Below are 26334 nucleotides of genomic sequence, written 5' to 3'. Positions count from 1 at the left end.
ATTAGGTCCTTGTACACTAGTATTCTACCAATGTTCCTGGGACTTCTGACCACAGCAAGACTACTCTAATCAGCTTTCTTGGGACCTTGCCACTTCTGCTTTGCTCCATTGTGAATGCCCCCTTTGATCCTAAGAACTGGCATTAGTATGCCCATTACATTCATTGGGGGATTACCCCCCCCCATACAGCTATGAGTACCCTCAGGAGTCATCTCTTTCTTACCTGACCCAAAGCCTTCATCATGTCTGCCGTGACCTCAGTCACCTGCCACTTCCCCTAGCCTTGTTCTTACTACTTCTATGATGGACTCCCCTTTCACAGTAAGGTTTCCTGAGCATTACAGCTTCCATGGGATTTTCTTCACTCAGACGCTGCTGGAAGCAGCCACCTGCCTTTGATCTCATGTGGATGGTGAGCAGGTTGCTACTGGCATCCTTTATGAAACGTGTTTTATACCTTTGTCTGCCTTGCAACCCGAGTTTCTGTACCATCTATGTAGTCACATCCAGAAGCTAGAATGCCTCGGATGACTTTTGCTACTGCAACTCCTCTCACCCTGTTAGCCTACCAGTATGCCTTCCTTGCCTGGTCCATCTTTTCTATCTTTCTCTTTCCTGCACTTCTGTATTCCACTACCAGCTTCCCTTATATTCCTTCTTTCCATACCCGGGCTTGGCTGCACATTTCTCATATGCGGTTTTGAGGTGCTGCCATTCTTAAATTCCATCTATTTCCTCTTCTTGGAGGTGCTAAACCTAATGTGAGCTGTTGTGCTTTCCAGCCATCTTCCAGGTATTCAGCCTGGTCACAAACTCAAGAGCCTTCGCAGACCATTGCTTGCAGCAGACTGACGAGGGGTTTATGCTATGGGCCGTTTCACTGGGGATCACTTTTGCAAGCCGATTCTACCCCACTACCCTTTTCTAAGACTGTCTACCAGATTGCATGAGGTCCACTCTTCCTTGTGATCTTGTGAATGTCTTTTGCTGAACCAAGTGTTGGTCACAATCAAGCCATTTGCCAGACAGAAGTCTAGCACAGCTCTCCTTTACTCCTGCAGCCCAACCCGTGTGGATCCAGGCAGTCCTCTTATCCTGTTCTGTCTATCCCAGATGTGCATTCAAAATCACCCAACACCACCAGCACTTTTCCCTCACTATCACAACCCTGCCATAGGCTGAGAAATACTACCCTACACTGGAATCTGAAGGCCATAAGTTTGTTACTAATCTCCGAGGAGCTTCACTGCCTTCTGAAGTCTCTTCACCACAACTTCCACACCACTTCTAGTCCCATCCTCCTCCATAGTAAACTATGGATCCCAAGCCAACTGGCTTTCATGCACTTGCTTCTAGCTGGTTTCGATACATAGGACACCCAGCCTACTCCTCACCATCATATCATCCACTTCCAAGCTCTTTCTGCCCCATCAGTGAACCAATTTTGAGTGTAGCAACTAAGTTCATGTCAGGTTGATTAATTTTATGTTCAGCTTTTGCTAAGAGCCATCCTTGGAAACCCAAGCTGGGCAACTGGACATCAGCCAGTAGCTTGACGCAAGGCTGTTGGGATTTATGGTGGGCACATACTGGCCAACAGGGACACCCCTCTCACCATTAAGGGTCCTTGGCATAGGTTGGAGTTGGCTGGGTCCTCAACCCATTAACCAGCAAACACCCATGTCCATTTGCTGACATTAGTCGATGCAATTGAATCACCTACAGCCATATTTTTACATCGGGTGGCTATCCCTGCCACTGAATGCAGTCTGTCAGTGTTCCATCTTAGAAGAGACTGCACAAGAGATGTCCAAATGATCTATACAACTCTTACCCTTACATGGCACCATCTAGAGCTGGTGCTGCTGCCTACGCCACTCAGGCAAGTTTGAGATGAAAACTTGCAAGTTTGGGGAGGTGGAAGGAACCCCACAGACCCAGGGAGAGTATGCAAACTCCATACAGGCATTGGCTAGAGGGTCAGGATCAAACCTTGTACCTTGTGCATGGGAGGTGTAGATCTTAAACCCATTAAGTATGGATGACATCACTAGCTAGCATAATCAGTGAGTAACAGAAGTCTACTACTGGTCAATGAGGCACTCTGGTATGCCTCACTGCAAGGGCTCAAAACTATTCAATCAGAAAGCAAATTTAACTAGTCAGCCACGTCACTGGCATCCATGATAGAGATGGCTGACAACATTGCTTCTTCCCAGCTCTCAATGCCAAGCTAACGTGGCCATTCTAAAACAGTGTGGCAGGGGAACACTGATGGCATACCAAACCAAAAGGTTTTTGAAATTTTAGCTTTTATTACAATGAAACTTGTAAAAGTCAAGTCTGAGGTAAAACCAAGTTCTCCAAGCTAACATGTTGAATACAGGCATATACTAACATGTGCATTGTGACTATACTAAATGCAGCACTTTTATGCAGTTTCCACAGCTTTAAGAAGTTTAGTGGCTAGAGGCTGTTCTAATCCTATTTTTACTCTCTCATGTGCCTAAACGTTCTGTTGCGATAGCGGTTCCCATCAGTCTTGTACATTAAGGGGTAGAAGCTTTTTCCATCTCTGCTTCCACCCACCCAGTTCCCTTAGTATATGTAGAGATAGTTACAGGAGCTTGTAGCCAACTTAAGGTTACAGAATCCAGCAGAAAAATATAACTTCCAAGTGCCAGTTTATAACTAGTGAACAAAGTTGTGTGTACTCAAACACTTCAGTGAGTTGACCAGTCTCTGCCTCTATTGTTCCCCACGAGTGGGTGACTAACATTTTGGGAGTGTTCAGGACACTGCAAAACTATTAGCCTGATTAACAGGCCAGCAACTTCTCTAGATAAAGTTAAGCAGCAATATTGCACATTATCTTCAAGTTGCTGCAGGGGAAAAAATGAAACTGGAGGCAGAACTGCATCAACTGGCACTCACTACTGGGGGTTTAAGGTTAGAAAGATGGCTTACTGGACTCTGCCCAAAACAGATTCTTCAGCTACAACAGCAAGAAAGTATTCAGAATATCATCCTGGATGAGACCTAGGCCAGCACTAAATGCAGTCATTTCTTTAATATGAAAAACTGGCAAAAACTGAATGTCATGAAACCCAACAGATTCTGGAAGTCTTACTACTCAAATTAAAGACCATGAAGAGGAGGAACTTAAAAAATAAAACTTACCATCCTTTTTAATTTTTTCATTAAGATTATTAATATAGATTGTGTGGTTTGGTCGGACGTCAGCCATTTCTTCCTAAATGTACCCTGTAAAGGGGGGAAAAAAAATCAATAGTCAACTATGGTAAGCTAAAAAAGGTGGAGGTTGAGCTATATATACACAATTTTAAAAAGTCCATTTCTGCCTTCAGTACCATGTCATTTAAATTAACAGATTTCATCACGGTTAAAACATCTGCAGGTGCAAAACAAATCATTGCCACACGCATGTATTACTACAAGCCTACACAATAAAAACACCAAGAAGTGGCAGTCTGTACCACATTATTATTAAAGATGCAAATCCCCTGTGAGGATGCAAATTTAATTTAAGCTTTAATATGAAGATATTGCTACTCATCTGTCTCAAAATTACATACAGCAATAGTACTGAAAATAATCTTACCATAACGTTCCATCTTTGTCGATCATTTATTGTGTGGGTTCGGTTCCGATCCCTCGGAACAGACTGCCAACTTCTATAGCTTGTGCATTCCAAAAACTCAATCGCATCCCTTACCCATAATGCTTACAGTAGACTACCTCAGATCAAGTTTGCTGATGAGCAAAAACAAAATAGTAAAAATGCAGGACAGATTATCTGGAGTAGTGAAATTCCAAAGGGAAACCAGTCACGGGAAATGTCTGTTCTTCCAGGAAATCTGGCAAGAGGACAAGAGTGGGAAACTGACAAATTAAGAGGGACAACTCAGACGGAACGTTATGGTAAGACAAGTGGTCAATCTTCATTTCAATGTGTGACAGTCTCCAGTTACTTATAATCCTGGGCTGACTCAAGGAAGGACATTCCTGAGCACCACTGAATCAAACTATGCTCTTCCCCTAGAGAAGAGACCTAACTTTTAATGAGCAAGAAAGGTATGGGGCGACACCCAAGATGCAGCTGCACATGTCATTTATAGATGCTGGACTGGAAGACGCTTTTTAGCTACCATTCTCCAAGAGTGCTTTTGGGGGTACCAGCACAGAAATACCCAGTTTCTTGTAAACAAAAGAAATGCAGTCCATAATTCACTTGGCTAGAGTTACTTTACTCAGACTGTCCTAATTTATTCTATGAAAAGGAAATATCTGGCTGGATTTTTATACCCTTTGTCCTGTCAAGGTGGAATCTTAGTTGTCTGAACATCTAACAAAAAATACCAGAAGGGTGATGTATTAAGATTGCTTTCCAAAACTACCTTGGGTAGAAAAGACGGGTCGATTCTGACAAACGACCCCCATGAAAAAAAATCAAACATTGTGGCCTAAACGAAAGCACCTGAAGCTCTGAAATCAGTCTAGCTGAAGTAATAACTACCAAAGAGTTTTTCGGGATAAAAAAAACTTCAGATCACACCTAGAGGCTGGTACAAAGGGGGATCGTGTCAGAGCTGGCAGAGTAAGGTCCCAAGGATGCGTAGGATCCTTGTAGGGGGGGTAGGAGGAGAGCACCTTTCAAAAAGGCTTTACAAAAACAGTGCGAGGCCAGATGATCCATGGAAACAATGTGGAAATTAGAAATTGCTGTTAGTTGAACTTAGTAGAAGTGGAAGCACCTTCACTAAAAGGAGGAGGCTAGAAAATGAATATCTTGTACTGGTGCTGAGAAGGATCAAAATAATGTAGAAAGGTCCAATGAGCAAAACTTTTCCATTTACTTGTACAAAGTCTACATTTAGATGGTTTGAGAGATTACAAAAGAATGCAGACGGGAAGACAGCACATCATGCCTGGCCATTAATGGAAAGTACAGTTGGGTACACACCATAAATGTAGATGTTAGTGTATTCACTGTTGCAATCATTACATTTGGGCTATCTGCTTGCAGGTAGCCTTCAGCCTGATTAACAAAGTCTTGGGTCCTGCGTCGGTTGCTGTCCCTTCTTCCATTATGCCAGGGGTATAAAACATGCAGCAGACGCCATTACATCAGTTTCTCTTGCCTCAGATGTCAGGTACCCCCCCCCCCCCAATGGGGAGCAAATGTGTATAAAAGTACACAAGGGATATACCTTCAATAAAAAAGCAAATACACCAAAAAGGCTTTTAAGCATAGTAAAGGAAAGTAGGTATAGCCAAAAGTTAGGGGGCTGGAGGGAGGGTAACCAGGACTGCAACAGTGAACACTCCAACATCTATATTTATACTAAGTGTACACAACTGTACTATGCTCTTAGTGTTTCACTGTTGCGTCATTACATTTGGGTAGATTCCCAAAGCTTTGGTTGGGAGGAGGAATTTATAGTGCAAGGACCAGCTATAAAGTCCTGCAAGACTACAGTGGCAAAGCCAACCCCAGATTTAGAGAAAATTGGCAAATGATAATGCTTGGTGAAAGTATGTACAAAACTCCAGGCAGCAGCTTTTAGGATGTCCCTCGTAGGAATGCCTCTGAAAAAGGCTGTAGAGGTAGATGCAGCCCTGGTGGAGTGAGGTCCGATCCCCTGGGGGATAGGTTTTCCAGGGTGCTTATAGCAGAAATGACTGCAATGGCCTATCCACTTAGAAATGGTTTGCTTTGAAATAGCCTTCCCCTCTGTCCCTGCAGCAAATGCTACCAGCAGTTCATATTTCCTTTGAGGTTTAGTCCTGTCCAAGTAGAATCCAAGTTGTCTGTGCACATCTAAGGAATGAGGTATCGGCTCCCTTTTGTTCTGTGGATTGGGAAAGGCCGGCAAATGAATGGACTGATTAAGAGCTACACTGGATACCACCTTGGGCATGAAGGATGGATAGGTTTTCTGAGGGATACCCTGTCCGCATGAAAGATTAAAGGCTCCACAGCCATAAGGGCCTGTAATTCAGATACCCTTCTAGCCGAAGTGACTGCTAAAAAGAAAGCAGTTTTCCAAGAAAGAAATTTTAAGTCTGCAGTAGCAGCTGGTTTGAAAGGAGGTAGAGCGAGTTTCTCCAAAACAAAGTTAAGGTCCCAGGCTGGGGTAGGAGCTCTACTGTGTGGTCTCAAATTTTTGGCCCCTCTGAGGAACTGCTTGAGAAGTGGGTGAGAGAAAGGGGGGGGGTTCTGTGTTATGAGCTGAAATGGCTGAGGTGTGGATTTTAATGGAGGAAAAAAAAGACCGGCCCTTGTGAAGCATCTCAAGTATTGTAAAATCTGAGGTAAATTGGGCACTGCTGTGCTCATTCCCTAAGATTGATTCCAGGAACAGAATCTTTTCCATTGCTCAGCATAGGATTTTTTTAGTGCTAGGCCTCCTTGCCTCTAAAATAACCACAGGCTTACTGAGGGGTGGTAAAGGAGAGATCATGTAATTAGCCGGGCTGCAAGGTTCAATGCTGGAAGCTGAGGGTGCAGAATCTGGTTCTCCTGCTGAGACAACAGTGAAGGAGTCAGAGGCAGGTGCCATGGGAGTAACACTGCGCAGGAGGGGGTACCAGTGTTGGCATAGCCAGTTCGGAGCAATCAAAATAATCCTTGGTTTTTATTAGTACTTTGGACAGCAGAGGCACGGGGGGGGGGGGGGGGGGCAGACAGGTTTTTCCAGCTGAAGGACAGAACATCCACTTTCCAGACTGGTTTGTGGGGAGTTCTTGTGCAAAATATTTTTCCAATTGGTAGTTCTGGGGAGAGGCAAACCAGTATAGCTGGGCTCCCCCATTTGCTTGTCAACATGTTGAAAATCCTTGGTTCCAGTTTCCACTTGTGTGGGTCCATGAGGTTTCTTCTTAGTCCATCTGCCAGTGTATTTAAACTTTCCAGGCAGGAATTGAGCTTGTAGGTGCACTTGGTAGCTCAAGGCTGTGTTCCACAATGCCCCGGCAAGTCGGGGGGGGGGATGTGTACCCCCCACTTATGTACCACATAACACTGGTGTCAAGTCTACCATTAGTTATCCTGGAAGAATGTGGTCCTTGAAGGCTGTCGGAGCATTCTGTACAGCATTTCTTTTTGGATTAATATGCAGGTATATTTGACTTTGGTTCCATTTGCTCTGAATGCACTTCCCTGCCAGGTGAGCCCCCCATGCATAACCTGATGAGTCTGTTAGGGTTTGGGCAGCAGGGAGTGGTGTGAAGGGTAGTCCCTTGTTTTGGTGGCAGGCCTGCCCACCAAAGGAACTCTAGGTGTAGGCAAGGTATGATGGGAATCATTGATTCTAGATCCTGAGAATGTTGACACCAGAGGCTTTTTGGACACCACTGTAGTTTCCTCATATGCAGTCTTGCATATGGAATTAGAAGAATGCAGGAGGCCATGAACCCAAAGGCTTGCAGTATTTGTCTTGCAGACAGCAGGGTTTCTGTGGCCACCTGTTTGAAGTAGGTTGTCAAATAAAGTGGTTTCTCTGCCGTGAGGTAGACCATCTGGGAAGTTGCATTCAAGCTTGCTCCCAGGAACATAATTTGACTGGGTACCCGGTGCGATTTTTCATTTACTGTGTACCCCAGACAAGTTACAACCCTTTGTACAAAGGCCAGATGATTCAAAAGTATGTCCTGGCTTTCTGCCTGAATTAGACAATCGTCCAGGTATGGGTATATTTGAATATTTCTTTGCCGGCAAAATGCAATAACTGGAGCTAGGCACTTTGTGAAGAAACTGGGCGCAGTAGATAAGCCAAAGGGCAGTGCAGCGAACTGATGGTGCGTGTAGCCTGCATTGAAGCTCAAGTATCTTCTGCAAGATTCCCGATTGGGATGTGCAGGTATGCTTCCGGTATGCTTCTTGCCAAACAAGCATCTTTGCCTAGCACAGGAAGTAATTGAAGAGTCAGCATCTTGAATTTTGGACTCTCCAAAAAGGTGTTTAAAGCAGAAAGTTCCAGTACAGGATGCCCTGAATTGTCTTTTCTGGGTACCAGGAAAAAAGTCCCTAGTAGAAACCTTGTCCATTTTCCTCTGGTACCAGCTGAATAGCCCCCATGCTTGAAAGTACTTGTGTTTTTGGGCCTCTGCCCACTGACTTGGGGGTAGGTCTGGCCACCTACTTGGAGTTGCCAACGTGTGGAAGTGAAATCTGTATCCCTGGAACACTATTTAAAACCCATTTGTCCTGGGTAATGAGTTCCCAGTATTTTACATGAAGAGCAATCTTTCCCCCCAAAGGGGCAGTCAGTTGATAAGTGCTTGGAGGTTTTAAAAAGAAGTCATTGAAAAAGTTACCATTGGGGGGATCTTATTACTCCCAGACTTGGAAGTGGAGGCCCCCCCCCCCACTGCTTAGTCATGTATCCCCTGGGACTGAAACCTGGGGTTTCTGCTATCTGGGTTTGACTTCAGAAGACCTGGAAGGGGCCAGAAAGGACCAATTCTTAAGAGGGCCAGTGCCTACAAAATCTAGGAGGCTGAACTTGTAAGAAAACAGTTTGCATAGATTTAGATTTATCTGCCATCTTTTTAAGAACTTCCTCAGCCTTGCCAAACAGGCGGTCCTGATTCAAGGGAGCATCCAACAATTTAGCTTTAACATGATCAGGCAAAGATTGCTCCTTAAGCCAAGCATGCCTTCCGAGCACAGACCCAGTAACAGCAGCCCTATAAGAGTTCTCTAATGAATCAAAACCACATTGCAAAAGTATGCTTTCCAACTTGTTCAGCAGAATGCATTAAATCCATTAATTCTTTATTTTCCACAGTCAATCTGTTTAAGCAATCCAATAACATGTTGCCGATACTTTAACATATGAAAGTGGCAGTTTAAACCTTCTTACCCCATCTATCCAGCGCCCTGGAGTCTCTATCAGAAGGGGTAGGATTTTTAGCAGTAGACACCTTAATGCCCTTGGGCCCCTGTGAAATGGTCTCTGATCTGCAGTAGGATTTTTAAAAAGGAACTTGTGTGACTCAAGGACCCTGTAGTATCAGTCTGGTTTTCGGGGAGCAGGAGGCAAGGAATCAGGAGCCAAACTAGATTCCGAAAAAGCAACAATATCTAATGCCTATGCTGAGGTAGAAGAAATCCCCAAGCCTCTTTGAATCAGAAAAATCCTTAGAATGTAAGGTTTCCCCAAAAGAAAAATCCTCTGGAGGGGAAGCAGAGAGAATGGAGTCCTCTACATCAGAATTCTCATTAGTAAAGAAAATCCAGATCAGAAGAATCTGGAAAACTAAATCTTGGTCAGAAGATTCATAAACCAATTTAGTCCTAGGCCTCTTAGGAGGGGGGGCTACCCCTGATTAGTCTCATTAGATCTTCAGCCATTCTTATCATTTGGTCGTTTTTTTTCGGCATGGCTCAAAATTTAGGCGCAAGGAAAGGAGGCGGTTTAATACGCAAGTCTGTAGGCCTGAATACATCCTCAAAGGCTGGTGCCTGCACAGTGGCTTCAGACCCATCTAAGGTAGAGACATCCAAGGATTCCATAGTTGAAGCATCTCGCAGCATACCGGACTCCGAAGGGGTCTCAGTAGAGGCCTGTGAATCAGAAGTAGTGGGTATTGGGGGCTGCAAAAGCACCTCACTGAGTACCAGCAAACTGGCGACTGGCTTAGAAAAGAGTCTGCAGTTTTGGACCTCGGCAGCCTGTCTATCTTTGCGTTTTTTTTCGGAATCCCAGTAGTCTAATGGCCAACAGACATTTCTGGATAATTAAACCAAGAAACGAAATATTTAGAGGCAAAAATATACTGAGAGATAGTGAGCCGATTAAATAAAGCATAAAACAGATAGCAAGGTACATCGTGGTCAGGGCCTAGACAAGGAATACAGTAAAAATGAAAATCTTTACGGTATTTGCTTTCCACAAATACAATTGACTTTTACTGACATCGGTTGAGAGCAAGAAAAAGTTTCCCCAATGGGGTACTTAGCTTTAGTTGAAGACTTCGGTACTGAAAAACTCAAGACGAAAATTTCAGGAGTCAGCCGACCGGCACTTGCAAAACTGCTTCGGGCACCGCACGGCAAGAAAGACTGACGTAATGGTGTCTGCTGCATGTTTTATACCCTGACGACATGGGACAACAAACGTGGGACCAAGACTTTGCTAATCAGGCCGACTGAGGGCTACCTGCAAGCAGATAACCCAAATGTAATGACCAACAGTGAAACATGAACATCTGGCAAAACCAACCTGTCAGGATGAGAGATGTAATGTCTGGGCGACCGCTGCCTGTTGGGGTGACAGGAGGTCCAGAGCTCGATCCAGAATTGAAGGTAGTTGAACCAGGTGTGGCCTGGCCAAAGGAAGGGGAACCAAAGTTTGCCCGAGGCCAAAAGGGGGCAATGAGGATGACTTTACTCTTCAACTTGTCTGCTTTCTGTAGAAATTTAGGAATTACAGGATCGGTGGAAAGGCATAAAGGAGACCGGGAGGCCAATTGTGAACTGTCCCTCGGTAATTCCCAGTCTGGAGGCATAAGGGCAAAGCAGCTGCTGCATCTGTTTAGAGGGGAGGCAAAAAGATCGGAGCAAGGCTAGCCCCATGTGCAGAACATCCTTTCAGGAACTTTTGAATTGAAGGACCACTTACGAGGTAGGTTTCTGCCATCACATTTGGGACTTCCCCCAGAATATGCGTTGCAATCAGAAAGCAGATGGAGGAGATTGCCCACCGCCATACTCAGAGGGCTTCTTAGCATAAGGGGCAAGATTTGGCTCCCCTTGTTTGCTGTACCAGACCACAATTGCTATCATCCCTAGAGTACTCAGAGGGCTTTTCGGCATAAAGATTGGCTCCCCTCGTTTGCTGATGTACCAGACCACTGACATGTCTGAATTGCTATCATCCCTAGGGAGGTAGAGTCCTGGAATTCTTGCAACGCCAATAAAACACCTCATCTCTTGAATACTTATGTACAGATGGGAGTCTGTTGGGGACCAAGTGTCTTGGACTGTCTTCCTGGCAATTGCCCCCACCCCCAAGCTGGGGGGGGAGACATCCACAGTCACTGTGGCTTTGGGTTGAGGGGGAAATGAACAGGCACCCTTTTAAGACTTTCTAAATGAACCCACCATAGATCTCCCTCGCATTTGTTGGAGATGAAGATTAGCACTGACAACAGATTCCGAAGGATGGACCACTGTGCTGCAAGCATGGATGGTAAAATTCTCATATGGAACCTGGCTACGGAACGAGGGTTATTGCAGCTGCCGCTGATCCTAATGTTTGAAGTACTAGCCGTGCCAGTACTTTGTTCTTTTGGAATAGTGTCTGGAATCTAACCTGGATGGTTTCCACTCGGGATGGAGGTTGTATCCAATGGCACTCTGTTAGATTGTGAGTTGTTCCAGCAAGGATTTTTCAGAGCGGATTGTGATGCCTAAATAGTCAATTGTCAGACCTCTTGCCTTGCTGTTAGCAGTAGCCGAAATAAGCCAGTCTAGATACAGAAACACCCAGAATCCATGCAGTCATAAGTAAGCTGCTACTACTGCCTTGCATTTGGTTAACACCCTGGGGACTGTTGTGAGACCAAAGAGCAGAACTCAGTCTGGAATCTGTCCATCGTTATGAGGCAGTACCCATCCTGAAATCTACAGTGCACACCCAGGTTGTTCTTTCCTAAAAAAGATGGATTGAACTGCGACCATCCAGAATTTGGATTTTCAAACAGATTTGTTCAGTCTGCAGATCAGTCTCCAGTCCAGTATCTTTTTTTGGCACTAAAGAATCTCAAGTAAAACCCAGACTATTTGGTCTAGTGGACTTCTTGGATGACTTTTTAGCAGGTTTCAAATATGAATAGCTGCTTATTCCCTCCAACTGGGTGGAATGGTCAGGGAATTTCTTTGAATGGAAAGAAGGAAGTGAAAAGGGAATTTCATAACCTCTGTAAAGGATTCTCTGCATCCAAGTATCAGAGGAGATTTCTCTTGCCAGGCTTAAGTGCAGGGATAAGCAACCCCCAAATGCCTCCAGAGGTGGAAATTCAGGTCTCTTTTCAGAAGCACTGGAAGGCTTCTAGAAGAATCATGGAAACCCTGGTTCTGCCTGCCACCTCTGCCGCCTGGGCAGTGTCCTCTATTACTGGTCCCCCCTCTGCCCCTAGAGGAACCAGTGTGTATTCTGGGAAAACCCTTCAGATTTTTTTTAACTGCATTTTTCCTGTTACTAGTTGGTTCCTAGAGAACGACCTTTGAGTGGAAAAACATACTTCTTAGGCAGAAAGGGTTTTCCCATCCTTCTCGTACCTGGTTAAAAAAGTCTGTTGGACGAAAAAGGGACAAGCCGTCAATGGGTGCATTGACAAACGAAGACTTGGACTCTGCAAAAATCACACAAGCACATCCAAGTGCGACTCCTTACGGAAATAACTGAACCTGCTGCACTAGAAGTTCCTTCGGCTCCATGAGAAATGAGCCTCATGCAAGACTTAGAAATGGAAGTCAGGGTAGCCGAGATGCGACAGATTGACATACCTCTTCAGAAACGGCTCCCCAGAGTATCAGATAGCTCCTTTATCAGATCTAGTAAAATGTGCCAAATAATTCAGAGACTGCAGGGCAAAGGTTGATAAAGCATAAATTTCACTTCCCGAATCTACCCACTGCCTGTGACTCCTTGCTGGGAGGATGAACAGAGGAGCCATCACCATGGCATCTACAGCCACCTCTCTACCAGAAGGGCTTATCTTCTAGAGTTGATAATTTTATCTGGCCTTTTAGGGATTGGCTCAGGGACATCAGGGGCCTTCCACACCCACTGAGAAATCAGATCAGCAGACGGAGACACCCAGGAAGTAGACTGGCAGGTACCAAAAGCCTGCAGGTACACAGATTCCTCAGTTAAGAGGCTGAAGGGCTTCCAATCACCTCTCTGCTTAAGGATTTCCAGGATGTCTCCAAAGGAGACAGTCAAGAGATGACCGGAAGGACCCTTTGCCTCATCAAAATCTGTACCTTCCGTGATGGACTCTTCTAGAGAGAGTCAGATTCCTTATACAACTTCTTCAGAGGGACCTCCTCAGAGGGAACATCTGGGGAGGTTTTGGAAGAGGGAGTACCCTTCTGGGTAAATAGAGTGCAGTACTTGCTGACCCTATGGACGGAGTGGTTGAAGCTCAGACCAAAGAGGTCAGGGACCGAGGCTCCAAGGAGGAAGGAATCTACCCAAGTGCTAGAAGTAGCCAGTCCCATCTTCATGGCCTTGAAGACTAATCACCAAGGGACAAGTGGGACTCCAGAACTGAAAGGGAGGACCTAGGCACCAAAACCCCTCCCTGCACTGATGTGGTCCATCTAGACACCAAAAACCAGATCCAAACTCTTTACCAAATGCCCCAGGGCAGACGAGCTACGGCTCCGGGAGGACTCCAGTTCCGAAACTGGAATGCTCAAGACAGCCTTCCGTTCCGAAACTGGAATGCTCAAGACAGCCTTCCATTCCAAAGAAAAGAACACGTTTGGAACAGGCATAGCCAGTTCCAGAAAACTTGGAACAGAGGACTCTAAAGTGCCTGTAGAGGTTAGGGGAGGAAGTACAGAAGGGGGACTAGAAGGAATCAGTGCCTGTCCCAAAGGGGTAGGAACAGATTCCCCGACACCCCTTGGCCCCGAAGTATTTTAGTCACCAACTTCTGCACGTCATCTTCTGTTAGACTCCCTGAACAGACTACTGAAGGGGACTTTGGTCTGAAAGAAGGGACTGTGGCCTGTCAAAGGGGACTACTGAAAGGGAATACTGTGTCCTGGGATGCGGTAAACAAATTGTTTTGGTGCAGATAAAAAGGTACCAGACCCAAAGAAGCAGATTCAGTTTCCAAAGCATGCTTCTGAGTCGAAGATTTAGAAGTTAGCTCTGATGGTGTCAGAAGACACCAGTCTCTTCTCTCTTTTTTAGGACTCTATGCAGAGGAAGTGCTCAGGACAGAGGCAGTTTCTTCACACCCGAAGATCTAGGAGGTGGTAGAAGAGGATGAAACATGTCCAGATGAGAGTTGTTTTCTTGTCCAGATATTGCCTCCACAGAGAAGGGAAGCAGACCTGAACTTATTCTTCCTCTCTAGCAAAGCTCGGTGACAAAGCATGGCAACAGTCCTCTTGCAAGTGTTAGAGACCCAAGCAGTAAACACATCAAATGCTGGTCCAAGAAAGGAATTATGACATTTTGAATATTTCTTAAAGCCAGATGAAACCCATCAGCCATTGTAACAAGAAGTCAATAGCAATGCACCCCCCCCCATAAGAATACCACACAGGAAAACAGGTAGAGCTAAAAATGAGAGTTCTCCAAAAAATAAATGTACCAGCAATGATGGCATTACCTAGCAGTAAGAAGTGTAGGGGATGCCAACGATGGTAATAAGGAGCTACCTAATGATAGAAAGAAAGAGGAGGGTGACTCTCCTAAAAAAGCTGACAGTACTTAGAAGCGCAATAAGACGAAACAGGCTAGAAAGATAGAGTCGGGGAAAAGAGCAATTACAGATATTTTACTTAACTGGTAAGGCTCAAGAGCGTAATGGAAAAACCATGTCTGAAGCTGAAAGCAGCAAACAAAATTTGAGGTAATCTACTTAGGGCCCAAGCTTTATAGGTAAGGGATGTGAAAGTTTTTTGAATCCATGAGCTACAGAAGCAGAGTATTCTGAAGGATTAGAATACAACTCGCACATTGACAAAAAATGAAGACTGACAACTTCAGATGCAACAGTTATATATTTAATGATAGGTGCTGGTTATCCCCCTTGTCCCTCTCACATGGGTTAGGCTCCAAAGCAGATCATAGCCAGCAGAAGTAACTTACAGTAATTTTTTCAGAGCTCAGCCTCTCACTTGCCCATAATTTTTCGAGTTGGGAACCCCTCAGACTTCTCCCTTATGGAGAAGGCAACTTTAACAAGACTGCATGAAATCAGAGAAAAAGCCCAACAAAATTCTTGAGAGAAGTGACAAGTTTGGAAGGGGAGCAAAGGGAAGATTGTTGGGAAGGACAAAGGGACATATTCAAAAACCATAGAAACAGTATCAATAAAGAACCACACGCTGGAGCAGAGAACTGCTGAAATGTCTTCTGGTACCTCGGCTATACAAGCCTTCACAGGAATGAATTCACAACATACAGCAGTACTTCTAAAGCATCAATTACATAATTAACTTAAGAAAATATTTTTAAAGAACCATGGTACATTACATTTCCATACATTCAATTTTTATAAACTCAAATTAATTTCTAAAGTGACCTTTTCATATGGGAGGTTCCCAAATTAGTCTGAGATATAACATTGGTTCTAAAGGAGAAAATGTGGGTATGTTCAAGTGTGGAAAGTATGCTCGAAAGTGAATATATCAGGGGATGTGATAAATGGTGCTGAATGTGGCTACAGATAGATCTGTCTTGTGGGGTAGTATATTGTGGGCTGTGGCTGTAAACCCCCCAAGATGGTGCATTGGTCAAACTAGACGTAAAGTGAAAACACGTATTCTTGAGCACTTGGATGTTAGGAACTATAGGTTGGATAACCCTATTTCTGAACATTTTCATAAAGTCCATGGGGGAGTCACTGAATCTTTTCTGTGTATTGGCTAAACCTGATTTTATAAGCGATAGTAATTATGTTACTAAACTTGGAAAGTAGATTAATACTGAATTTCGGCACACTTGCCCCTAGGGGCATGAATTTAGAAATGAATTTGAGTTTATAAAAATTGAATGTATGGAAATGTAATGCATCATGGTTCTTTAATTATGTAATTGATGCTTTTATAAAAAGTACTGCTGTATGTAGTGAATTCATTCCTGTGAAGGCTTGTACAGCAGAGGTACCAGAAGATATTTAATTTCAGCAGCTCTCAGCTCCAGCGTGAGGATCTTTAAGGACAAAGGGACAAGAATCTAAGTACACATTTTTTGCATCCAGGGCTGTCCCTTTCAAACACATGGGGCAGAATCCCAGCTACTATGAAATCCAGGTGGCATCAAGGCAGAATCAGAGAATAGTGGAATTAAATACTTGTTTGGATCTGAAGAGGAGATTCAGCTTCTAATTCTTGAAGAGTGTGTACTGTACACAACCCATAAACATCCACTGAAGAATTCTTGGAAGAGATCAAACTACTCTAGCTGAATATGCTTTAAGTTTAACTGGAAGTGAAAAACCCTTTACAGTTGTAGACAGATGCAGCCTGAAAGCCATCTGGCTAGTACAACTTTACAAATTTGTAACCTTAACTAGTTTGAGAAAGACAAGCTGATCTTTACAAAAAGGCTGCACGATACAAAAAAATAAAACAAAACACTCGAATGATAGGCATCTAGTGTATGCAAGATGCATTCTCCCCTAACAGGAATGGTTGGGGAACATTGGCAGCGTGGGGAACAACATTGGCAGCTGAATAGATTAAGACACTGGCTATTCTGGGCACAAATGAGGGGCTTCGTCTGAATGTTACTCATTATAAAAAAACAAGTTTGCAAGACAAGGACAATTATTAATCTGGCTGAAGTCATAGCCATTAGGAACAATTTTTCCCCGCAAGAGACATTTCAAACTGGTAGCAAGAAGCAGGTTTGAAGGATGCTTGCAGGAAGAAAAGCATATCCCAAGGGGAACTGGATCTTTAACTGGGGGCATCAACAGGAAATTACCTTTAAAGGATGCTTTTGAAATTAAATGGTGCAAAATAGGAAAATCTGAAACTGCAAACTCACTAATTATAGAAAAACTTGCTCCTCTACAGAATAGGTTAGCTAGAAATTCCAGAACAGAAGAAAGACAAAAGATTCAAACCCTTCTGTGAGATGGTGAAAACGTATCGCTTCCTTTTCAAACAGCGAGGGTTACCAAGAGACAATTTGTACCACTGCAGAAGAATATGGGATTACTGCAATTAGGAGAAACATGCAGTCCATTTGAAGGACGTTGTATGGGACTCGCAGATGGATAAGTAATTCAGGTCTGGGATCTAGGACCTATGGTGGTTGCACAAGATGAGGCCATATGCAAGCCAACCACATTTATCTGGGCCAGAACAGCATAATATGAATCAGTTGAATTTTACTATAGCTTTGGATATTTGAAGTAGTGTGTGAAGGCTTACAGGAGACAAAGTATGGACCAGAGCTTCTCTGACTGTTCCTGCTCAGAGAGGAGGGTAAAGTAGCTTCTGCACTTCATGCGGGTTGGAAAGGCAACCATTACAGAAGTCTGACCCCTAGCAACTAAAAAATGCCCATCACTACATCATAGTTGAAAGACTCGAGGCATGAGGATGCACCTGCTCAGCCTGTCCACTAGGCTATTTTTTCAACCTCACAGGTATTACTAAGTTACTAAAAAGTGGCTCTTAAGCCCACCTATGCATTTCCATGAAGTCTGTAGCCCTTGCATTAAATATAATTTAACCAGTGCCCTTGTACAAAGTATGAATAGCCATAACTGGGTAGATATTAAAGTTTGTCCCTTATGGATAGGTGTAAAAGGTGCTAAACCAGGAGTGAATTTGCAGTTTGCTATTCATTTGTCCAGTGAACCACTCCTTGAGCCAAAAATCTACGACCACCATATAACAAACACCTTTATTCAGGCCACATAAAATGATCCACTGTACACAAAACGAGTCAGCAATCCAACAATCCAAAATGGTAAAATAATCCACAGGATAGGTCAAGCGCTTTAGTCGATAGACTTAATCAGAACAATTAATAGTAGGTACTAACACCATTTTTATATGTACCTAGTACCATCAATTGAAAAGAACCAATTCAAAATTAAAGTGACAGTGTGTTTTTAACCTTAAAAACTTAAACTCCCCAAACAAAACTATTTATCTTATAAAACATTAAATTATACAAATCTTTTTAATAAAAAAAATCTTTAATAAAAAATGTATTCTGAAAAATGAAGTTTAATTATATCGAGCAACAGTTTTGATACTGGTTTTAACTTTCATTCAACCTTGACAACCTCAGTTTTTAAAAAACTTCATTCAGAATACATTTTTTTATTAGAAAGTTATTAAAAAGATTTGTATAATTGAATGAATGTTTTATAAGAAATAGAATTGATGGTATTCGGTACATATAAAAATGGTGTTAGTACCTACTATTAATTGTTCTGATGAAGTTGATAGACGAAAGCGCTTGACCTATCCTGTGGATTATTTTACCATTTTGGATTGTTGGATTGCTGACTCGTTGTGTACAGTGGATCATTTTATGTGGCCTGAATAAAGGTGTTTGTTATATGGTGGTCGTAGGTTTTTGGCTCAAGGAGTGGTTCATTGGATGTCATTAGTGGTTGTTGCCACTCTTACACACCTTTTTGGTAAACTATTCATTTGTCCAGATTACACTAAGCAAATAATGTTTCGTACTCTGTTTATGGAAACGGACTATCAGAGAACAGATACTGAAGGGGTGGATATTACAGAAGAGATTAAGAACTATTAAGTGGGTGTTTATAAAACCAGTGGACTTGTGGATATGCAGCAAGTCTAAAGGATGGGATTGCAGGAGGCTTTAAGAGAAGCAGAGGACAGCTCTCAGTACCCTATAGGCTACAGATGAGGGACAGGGCTTTAAGAAAGAATACACAAGTCATAAAAACCACACTATTTTCTTGCCAAGAATGCGTTTTAGTAGTTCACATTGTGTAAAGCATTTAGACAGGTACATAACCAAAGGTGCATTATACCTTATGCCTGACCCAATAAGTAGTGAATATAGTGGAATGACCACCTCAGAAGGAGTGATCAGTTGGCTAATTCACCCTTTGCTTCCATAAGTTCAAATGTGGTAGCCTTAGGGAAGAACTAGGGAACCCTTCCCTTTCAAGGGAGACATCCACTCTGAGGGACACATGGAGTCTCCAAGTACCTCTGCTTGCACCTGTGCTCCTCAGGTGGGGAAATCTCAGAAGTTGAGTAGTCAACAGGAATATCTAGTCCCTTGTGGAAGGGAAGGAACAGTGTTGTCAGAGTTAAGCTGCCCCTGGGGAGGAGGATATGAATAGACAGCCTCAGTTGGAAGCCTACAGAACGAAACCCGAATGGGTAAAATTCTCAAATCCCCAACAGAGCAAAAGTGCCAAGGAATAGGGTTACTGGACTGAAGCCAATGTCAGCACGACAGAGCTCAAGCACTAGAGAAATGCTACAAAGTAATTTGGGCCAGCTCAGATTCACCTCCAGGCAAATAATGTGTAGAGACAGATAAAGGAGAGAACACAGATCACTTATTTGTGCTTACCATAGCAATAGATCTGGTTAAGCAAGTCCACCCTCTCAACAGGTTTAATTTCCCCTACAGACACAGTCAGTGCTCCATTCAAAAGCACAGTATACTGAATACTAAAGTACAAAAAGGACTCTCTGCCACCAGTTGTGAGAATGGCATATGGACGACTATGGTCCTATTAATAGAAACAAATAGTACAGTTGTTTACACCTACCATAAATGTAGATGTTAGAGTGTCTTCACTGTTGCAGTCATGACTGTAGGGTTCTCCCCTGCCGGCAGGCAGCCCTCGGTCGGCCAGAATCCCAAAGTCTGGGTCCAGCGTCGGCTGTTCAACCATGCTCCCCGATGTCAGAGCGCCAGGAGTACAAAGCTGACAGCAGACACCATCTTCTCGTTTTTCTTGCCCCAGATGTCAGGAGTCCCAAAATGAAAAAGGGACCATAACCTTTGCAAATACACCTCAGAAGAATGGTGAAAAAAAATAAGAGGGGACAGGAGGGAGGGAAACCCAGACTGCAACAGTGAAGACGCTCGAACATCTACATTTATGGTAGGTGTACACAACTGTACTATGTTCATCGTGTTTCACTGTTTCAGTCATAACTGTAGGGTAGAATCCCAAAGCTGAAAGAAAGGGAGGTGGTCATAAAGAAGGGGCGGCTAAAAGGCCCTGCAAGACTGCAGAGGCAAAGCCTGCTCTAGACTTAGAGTAGAGAGGTAGATTGTAGTGCTTAGAAAAAGTATGCACTGAACTCCAAGTTGCAGCTTCCAAAATGTCTTTGGTAGGAACTCCCATGAGGAAGGCTGCAGAAGTGGCAGCAGCTTTCGTGGGATTTGCTTTCCATGGTGTGAATAACGAAATCTGACTCCATGAGCAATCCATTTAGAAATGGTCCATTTTGAAATGGCTTTACCTTGGGAACTTGAAGCATAAGAAACAAAATTGTTCTGATTTTCTGATGTCCTTGGTTCTGTCCAGGTAAAAACGTAGTTGTGTACATCCAAGAAATGTAAGATCCTTTCCCCTTTATTTTGAGTGGGGAAAAAGGTTGGCAAGTGGATAGTTTGATTTAAAGCCACTTTGGAAACCACCTTAGGCATGAAGGTAGGATTAGTCAAAGATATCCTGTCTTGATGAAAAATAATACAAGGTTCCACAGCCATAAGAGCTTGTAACTCAAACTCTCCTGGCAGAGGTTATGGCTAACAGGATAGCCGTCTTCCAAGATAAAAACATGTCAGAAGAAGCAGCAGGCTCAAAAGGAGGCAAGGTTAGTTTATCCAAAACATAGTTGAGATCCCAAGCAGGAATGGGAGGAGATCTAGGTCTTAAGTTCTTAGCTCCTCTGAGAAACTTCTCATGAGCTGGTGGGAAAAGATGGGAGGGTCTGTATTATAATCAAATAGCAGAGGCATGTATCTTAATGGAAGAGAAAGAGAGACACTTATGTAAGAGATCTGTCAAGTAAAGTAAAATTAAAGTAATATTAGGAAGAAGAGGATCAGAATCCTGAGCCTGCATCCAGGAACAAAATTTTCCTGCATAAGATTTTCTAGTGCCAAGACGTCTCGCTTCTAACATGACATCCATAACCTGCTTGGGTAGGAAAGAAGAAATCAAAGGCCCTTGATTAACCAGGCCGCCAGGTTGAGAGTTCTGACATGTGTAGAACCTTACCCTGATGTTGGGACAGAAGGTTTGGAGACTGAGGTAAAACCCAAGGGGGCTCCAGGCATAGGTTTTTTAGAGTTGGATACCAAAACTGCTGAGGCCAATTTGGAGCCAGCAAGATCATCTTGGGCTTGTCCTGCTTCATCTTCAATAAAACCCATGGAAGAGGAAGAGGCGGAAAGGCATATCCCAGAGAGGTTCCTCCAACTGAATGACAGGGCATCCACTTTCCAACCTTCTCTGTGGAAAGTCCTGGTGCAAATATTCTGTAGTTGATTGAGATGGGATGCAAAGAATTGTGAGGACATCTCCAGACTGCTGTTACCCTGAATATTTTGTTGTCCAGCATCCACTTGTGTGGATCCGAAAGGTTTCTGCTCAGACAGTCTGCCAGGAAGTTTTGTTTCCCTGGTAGAAACAAAGCTTGAAGATCCAGATTGCAAGCTAGAGCTGTGTACTATAGATCCATGGCCAGTCTGCAAAGGGGTAGGAATGAGATCCCCCTTGTTTATGTACCACATAACTGTGGTGTTGTCTGTCCGTATTAGTAGTTGTCCTGGTTGTAAAAGATTCCTGAAGGCCAAAAGAGCTTTCTGAACGGCTAACATTTCCTTTAAATTGATATGCAGGTGCTTCTGATCCTTTGTCCAAAGGCCCTGCAGACAATTGCCCTGAAAATGGACTCCACAAGCATAATCCGAGGCATCCGTGGTTAGAATCTGAGTGGCAGGAGGCAGACTGAAGGGTTTCCCTTTGTCTAGAGCACATGCCCTGGACCACCAAAGAAATTCCTTTTGAAGGCAAGGAAGGAAAGGAAGGACGGAGATCAGTATGTCTAAACTGTGGCAATGCTGAGACCATAGACTTTAGGTACCACTGTATTTTCATGTGTAGTCTTGCATATGGCACGAGAAGGATGCAGGAGGCCATGTAACCCAAAGCCTGCAGGAATTTCCTTGCAGATATTGGAGTTAAAGTTGCCAAGATTCTGAAAGCTGAAGCCAGCTGTAATTGTTTTTCAGATGTCAGAAATGCCATCTGGGTTGTGGTGTTTAGAAGAGCTCCCAGAAAAGTTCTGTTGTGATTGTGCCAAATTTGGCTTTGTTTACAGAGAATCCCAGGAACTTGGAGGTTCTGTACAAATTCTAGATGCTGGAGTAAGACATCCTTGCTGTCTGCCTGAATTAGACATCATCTAGATAAGGGTAAATTTGAATTCCCTTGAGTCTGCAACAAGCTACTACTGGAGCCAGGCATTTGGTGAAGACCCTGGGTGCAGTAGACAATCCAAAGGGCAGCGCAGAGAATTTAAAGTGCCTCGATCCGGCCTTGAACCCGAGGTATTTTCTGCGATCCTGCCTGATGGGAATGTGTAAATATGCCTCCTTTAAATCCAAAGTTATCAATGCATCTTTGGACAGCATTGGAAGTAGCTGCTGTTGAGTAAGCATCTTGAATTTTGGAATCTCTAGAAAGGTGTTAAAGACCAACAGATCCAGAATGGGTCTCCATGAGTTTTGCTTCCTTGGGACCAGAAAGCCTTGTGTAAAAACCTTTTCCCATCTCTGAAAGTGGAGCCAGTTCTATGGCATTCATAGCCAAAACAGCTTCCACCTGGTTTTAAGGCCTCCGTCCATTGAGGTTTTGGAAGGTCTGGCCATCCGCTTGGCCTTGGCAAGGTATGAAAATGGAATTTGTAACCTAACACCACATCCAAAACCCACTTGTCTTGGGTTATTTGGGTCCAATTTTAAAAGTTTTCCTCCGAGAGGGGCTTCCAGGCAAGAAGTTCCTGTAGCCCAACAGAGGGAGTCATTGAGTTTGTTTCCTTTGAGTTTGTGACCTGTCCTCTCCTCCCCTAGGGGTGGAAGCAGTCCACTGTCTTGGTCTACAAGAACCTTGTGTTTGAGGCCTTCCTCTGGAGCGTCTATATCTACCCCTCTGAGGCCTGTCTGAAGTGGGAAAGGACCAATTTTTAGAAGGCCAATTCCTGCTAAATCTAGGTGGCTGTACTTGTAAAATCTTTAACTGTTTGCATGGATTTAGCCTCATCATCCATCTTTTTAATCACCTCTTCAGCTTTTGATCCGAACAAAACATTATGCTGAACAGGAACATCCAATAATTTAGCCTTTACTTGTTCAGGCAAATTTTGTTCCTTTAGCCATGCATGCCTTCTAATGACTGTGCCAGAGGCCGCAGCCCTACAAGAAGCCTCCAAGGCATCAAATCCACAGTGTAAACCATGCTTCCCAACTTCAGTGGCATGCAATAAGTCATGTAATTCCTTATCTGCACAGGCAGAAATGGAAGTAAGCTTTTGTTTTAAAACAGACAAGAGAAATTGCTGGTATTTTAGCACATGAAACTGACAGTTTAAAGCCCTAATGGACAAAGTAACCTTTGCCCCATGTTTCTAAGGATCAAGAATCCTTTTCAGTAGAAATGGGATTTTTGGCAGAAGTGGCCTTAACTCCCTTAGGACCCTGAGAAATGGTTTCAGGGTCAGCAGAAGGGTTCTTGTATAAAAACTGATGGGAATCAGGAACCCTGTAATATCAATCAGGCTTAACAGGCGCAGGAGGAAGAGAGTCAGGGGTTAAGTTAGCCTCCAAAAAGGCATCATCCACAATATCCAAAACAGGAGGAATAGCCAGGGGTCTATGTTGGGGAAGAAAATCTTTCAGTCTTTTCTCAGATTCCGAATACTCCTGTCCTTCCCAGGTGGAAATGTTCCCTCATTTCATGTAAAGTTTCCCCAAAAGAGAAATCCTCAGGGGGAGAAGCCGAAGGAATTGATTCCTCAGCATCAGAATCATCATAAGGAGGGAAAGAATATTCCTGATCAGAAGAAACTGAGGAAACAGAAGCCTGATCAGAGGAATCATAATAAACATCCTGCCTTGGCCTTTTATCTGGAGGGGGATGAGAACCCCTAATCAAAGTAAATCCTCCGCCATCTTGAGTAACTGTTTGTGACTTGGGAGCCAGTTCAGAAGAGGCCTGTGTTGTCTGATTTAGGAGGAGTCTTTGCCTTTGTCTTTGCCTTTATTAGAAGCAGAGTAGGCCTGAAAACCCCTTCGGAAGCCGGTACCTGCACAGCGGCTCTGGACCCATCCGGAGCATTGTCCGAAGGTCCTGCAACAGAAATATTTAAAAGCCTGGTTGGCTCCTCATGAGTCAGTTCCAGCCATCTGCTCTGAAATGGCCAACGACAGGGGCTGCAAAAGCACCTCACTGACAGCTGAAGCTGGCTCCACTTGTGCACCATCATCAGATTTGGACCTCGGAGGCCTGTCTATCGTTGCGACGTTTGTGAACTCCAGTAGCCGGAACCGTATCAGACTGCATTTTGTAGTTAAAGCGCCTACCGAAGTAATGAAAAGCAAAATCGTACCTTCGCTTAATTGTACGTTGATTGAATCTAGCACAAAACCGACAACTAGCTACGTCGTGGTCAGGGCCTAAGCAAGGAATACAGTAAGAATGAAAATCCTTATGAGGTATTTGCTTCCCACATGAAATACAATTAACTTTTTCTTACATCGGAGTGGAGCAAGAAAAAAAAAAAAGTTTCTCCAACGGGGTACTTGGCTTCGAGTGGAGAAGAAAATCTTCGGACTTAAGTATATCAGAAAAATTTGTCATGAGTCAGCCTACCGGCACTTGCAAACTGCTATCACCGCACGGCAAGAAAGACTGGAGAAGATGGCGTCGGCTGTCAGCTTTGTACTCCTGGCGCTCTGACGTCAGGGAGCATGGCTGAACAGCTGACGCCGGACCCAGACTTTGGGATTCTGGCCGACAGAGGGCTGCCTGCCGGCAGGGGAGAACCCTACAGTAATGACTGCAACAGTGAAACACGAACATCTGTACTATGTTCTGTGTGTTTCACTGTTGCAGTCATTACAATTGGGTTGAATCCCAAAGCTAAGGATAGGAGGCTGGAGCAAAATAGCATTAGGAGCAGCTATTAGGCCCTGCAGAACTGCAGTGGCAAAACCTGCCCTGGATTTAGAGTAAACTGGTAAGTGATTGTGCTTTGTGAAGGTATGCACTGAACTCCAAGTAGCAGCCTCTAAAATGTCTTTGGTTGTACTCCACTGAGGAAGGCTGCTGAAGTGGCTGCGGCTCTGGTTGAATGTGGCCTAATGCCCTTGGGTACTGGCTTGCCATGTTGTGAATAGCAGAAACGAATGCAGTGGCCTATCCAAACTGTCTGCTTTGAGATGGTCTTTTCCTTGTGATCCTGCAGCATATGCCACTAGTAATTGCTCTGAAAGCTTTGGTTCTGTTCTAATAGAATCGTAGCGGTCTGTTTGTCCAAAGAATGCAGAATTCTCTCCCCCTTATTCTGTGGGTTTGGATAAAAGGTAAGCAGATCAATAGTTTGGTTAAGGGCCACACTGGACATTACCTTAGGAATAAATGTCGGGTTTGTCCTCCAGAGAAACCCCGACTGGATAAAAAATGATAAAAAAGTTCCACAGCCATGAGTGCCTGTAGCTCTGAGACAGGTCTTGCAGAAGTTACTAGGAGCAGAGCTGTTTTCCAAGATAAAAACTTTATATCAGCTGTAGCGGCTGGCTCAAAAGGAGGCGCGGTGAGTTTTTCAAAGACATAATTGAGGTCCCAAGCAGGTACTGGTGCTCTTCTTGGAGGCCTTAAATTTTTGGCCCCTCTGAGGTACTGCCTTAATAAAAAGGATGAGAAAAGATTGGTGGCTCTGTATTGTAAAGAGCCGAAATGGCAGAGGCATGAATTTTTATAGATTCAACGGATAGGCCTTTGTCCAAAATCAGTCAAGTATTGCAAAATCTGAGGAATATTTGGGACAGCTGTGTCAATTCATTGTGCCTGGTTCCAAGCACAGAATCTCTATTTTCCAGCATAGGATTTTCTAGTACTAGGCCTCCTGGCCTCTAAAATGACATCCATTACCGCTTTAGTGAGAAGTGTTTTGTATGACTATATTATCCGCCATGCTGCCAGATTTAAAGGTCTTGAGTTGGCTGTGCAGGATCTGATTGTTCTGCTGGGACAGTAGATTAGGCACTCGAGGTAAGGTCCAGGCTGGGCTTTGAGACAAGTTCCTTAGGATTGGTGTGGCCAGTCTGGGATTGGTATAATTTTTGGCTTCTCCTGTCTGACCTTTAGGAGTACCTTGGGAAGGAGAGGCAGAGGAGGAAAAGCATATACCGTTAAGTTTTTCCAGCTGAAAGATAGAGCATCCACTTTCCATGCTCATCTGTGATAAAGTCCTTGTGCAGAATCTCTTTAGTTGGCAGTTGAGAGAGGCAAAGATCTAGGTCGTGGCATCCCCATTTCCTTGTTACCATGCTGAAGACTTGTGGATCCAATTCC

General features: G+C 43.9%; 1 protein-coding gene across 1 annotated transcript in view; it reads right to left on the bottom strand.

Moving 5' to 3' along the window:
* Positions 1–26334, bottom strand: part of SNRPA (small nuclear ribonucleoprotein polypeptide A) — a 526049-nt gene that overhangs the window by 379249 nt on the left and 120466 nt on the right. Inside the window, exon 2 of the mRNA XM_044067214.1 lies at positions 3181–3264. Coding sequence (XP_043923149.1) covers positions 3181–3247 — 67 coding nt within the window. The 5' untranslated portion in view covers positions 3248–3264. The remainder of the gene's footprint in view (positions 1–3180; positions 3265–26334) is intronic.

This window comes from Protopterus annectens, chromosome 1.part0 (genome assembly GCF_019279795.1).
Source record: "Protopterus annectens isolate FY-2018-M chromosome 1.part0, PAN1.0, whole genome shotgun sequence".
Lineage (NCBI taxonomy): Eukaryota > Metazoa > Chordata > Ceratodontiformes > Protopteridae > Protopterus > Protopterus annectens.
This window is presented reverse-complemented; position numbering and strand designations above follow the sequence as displayed.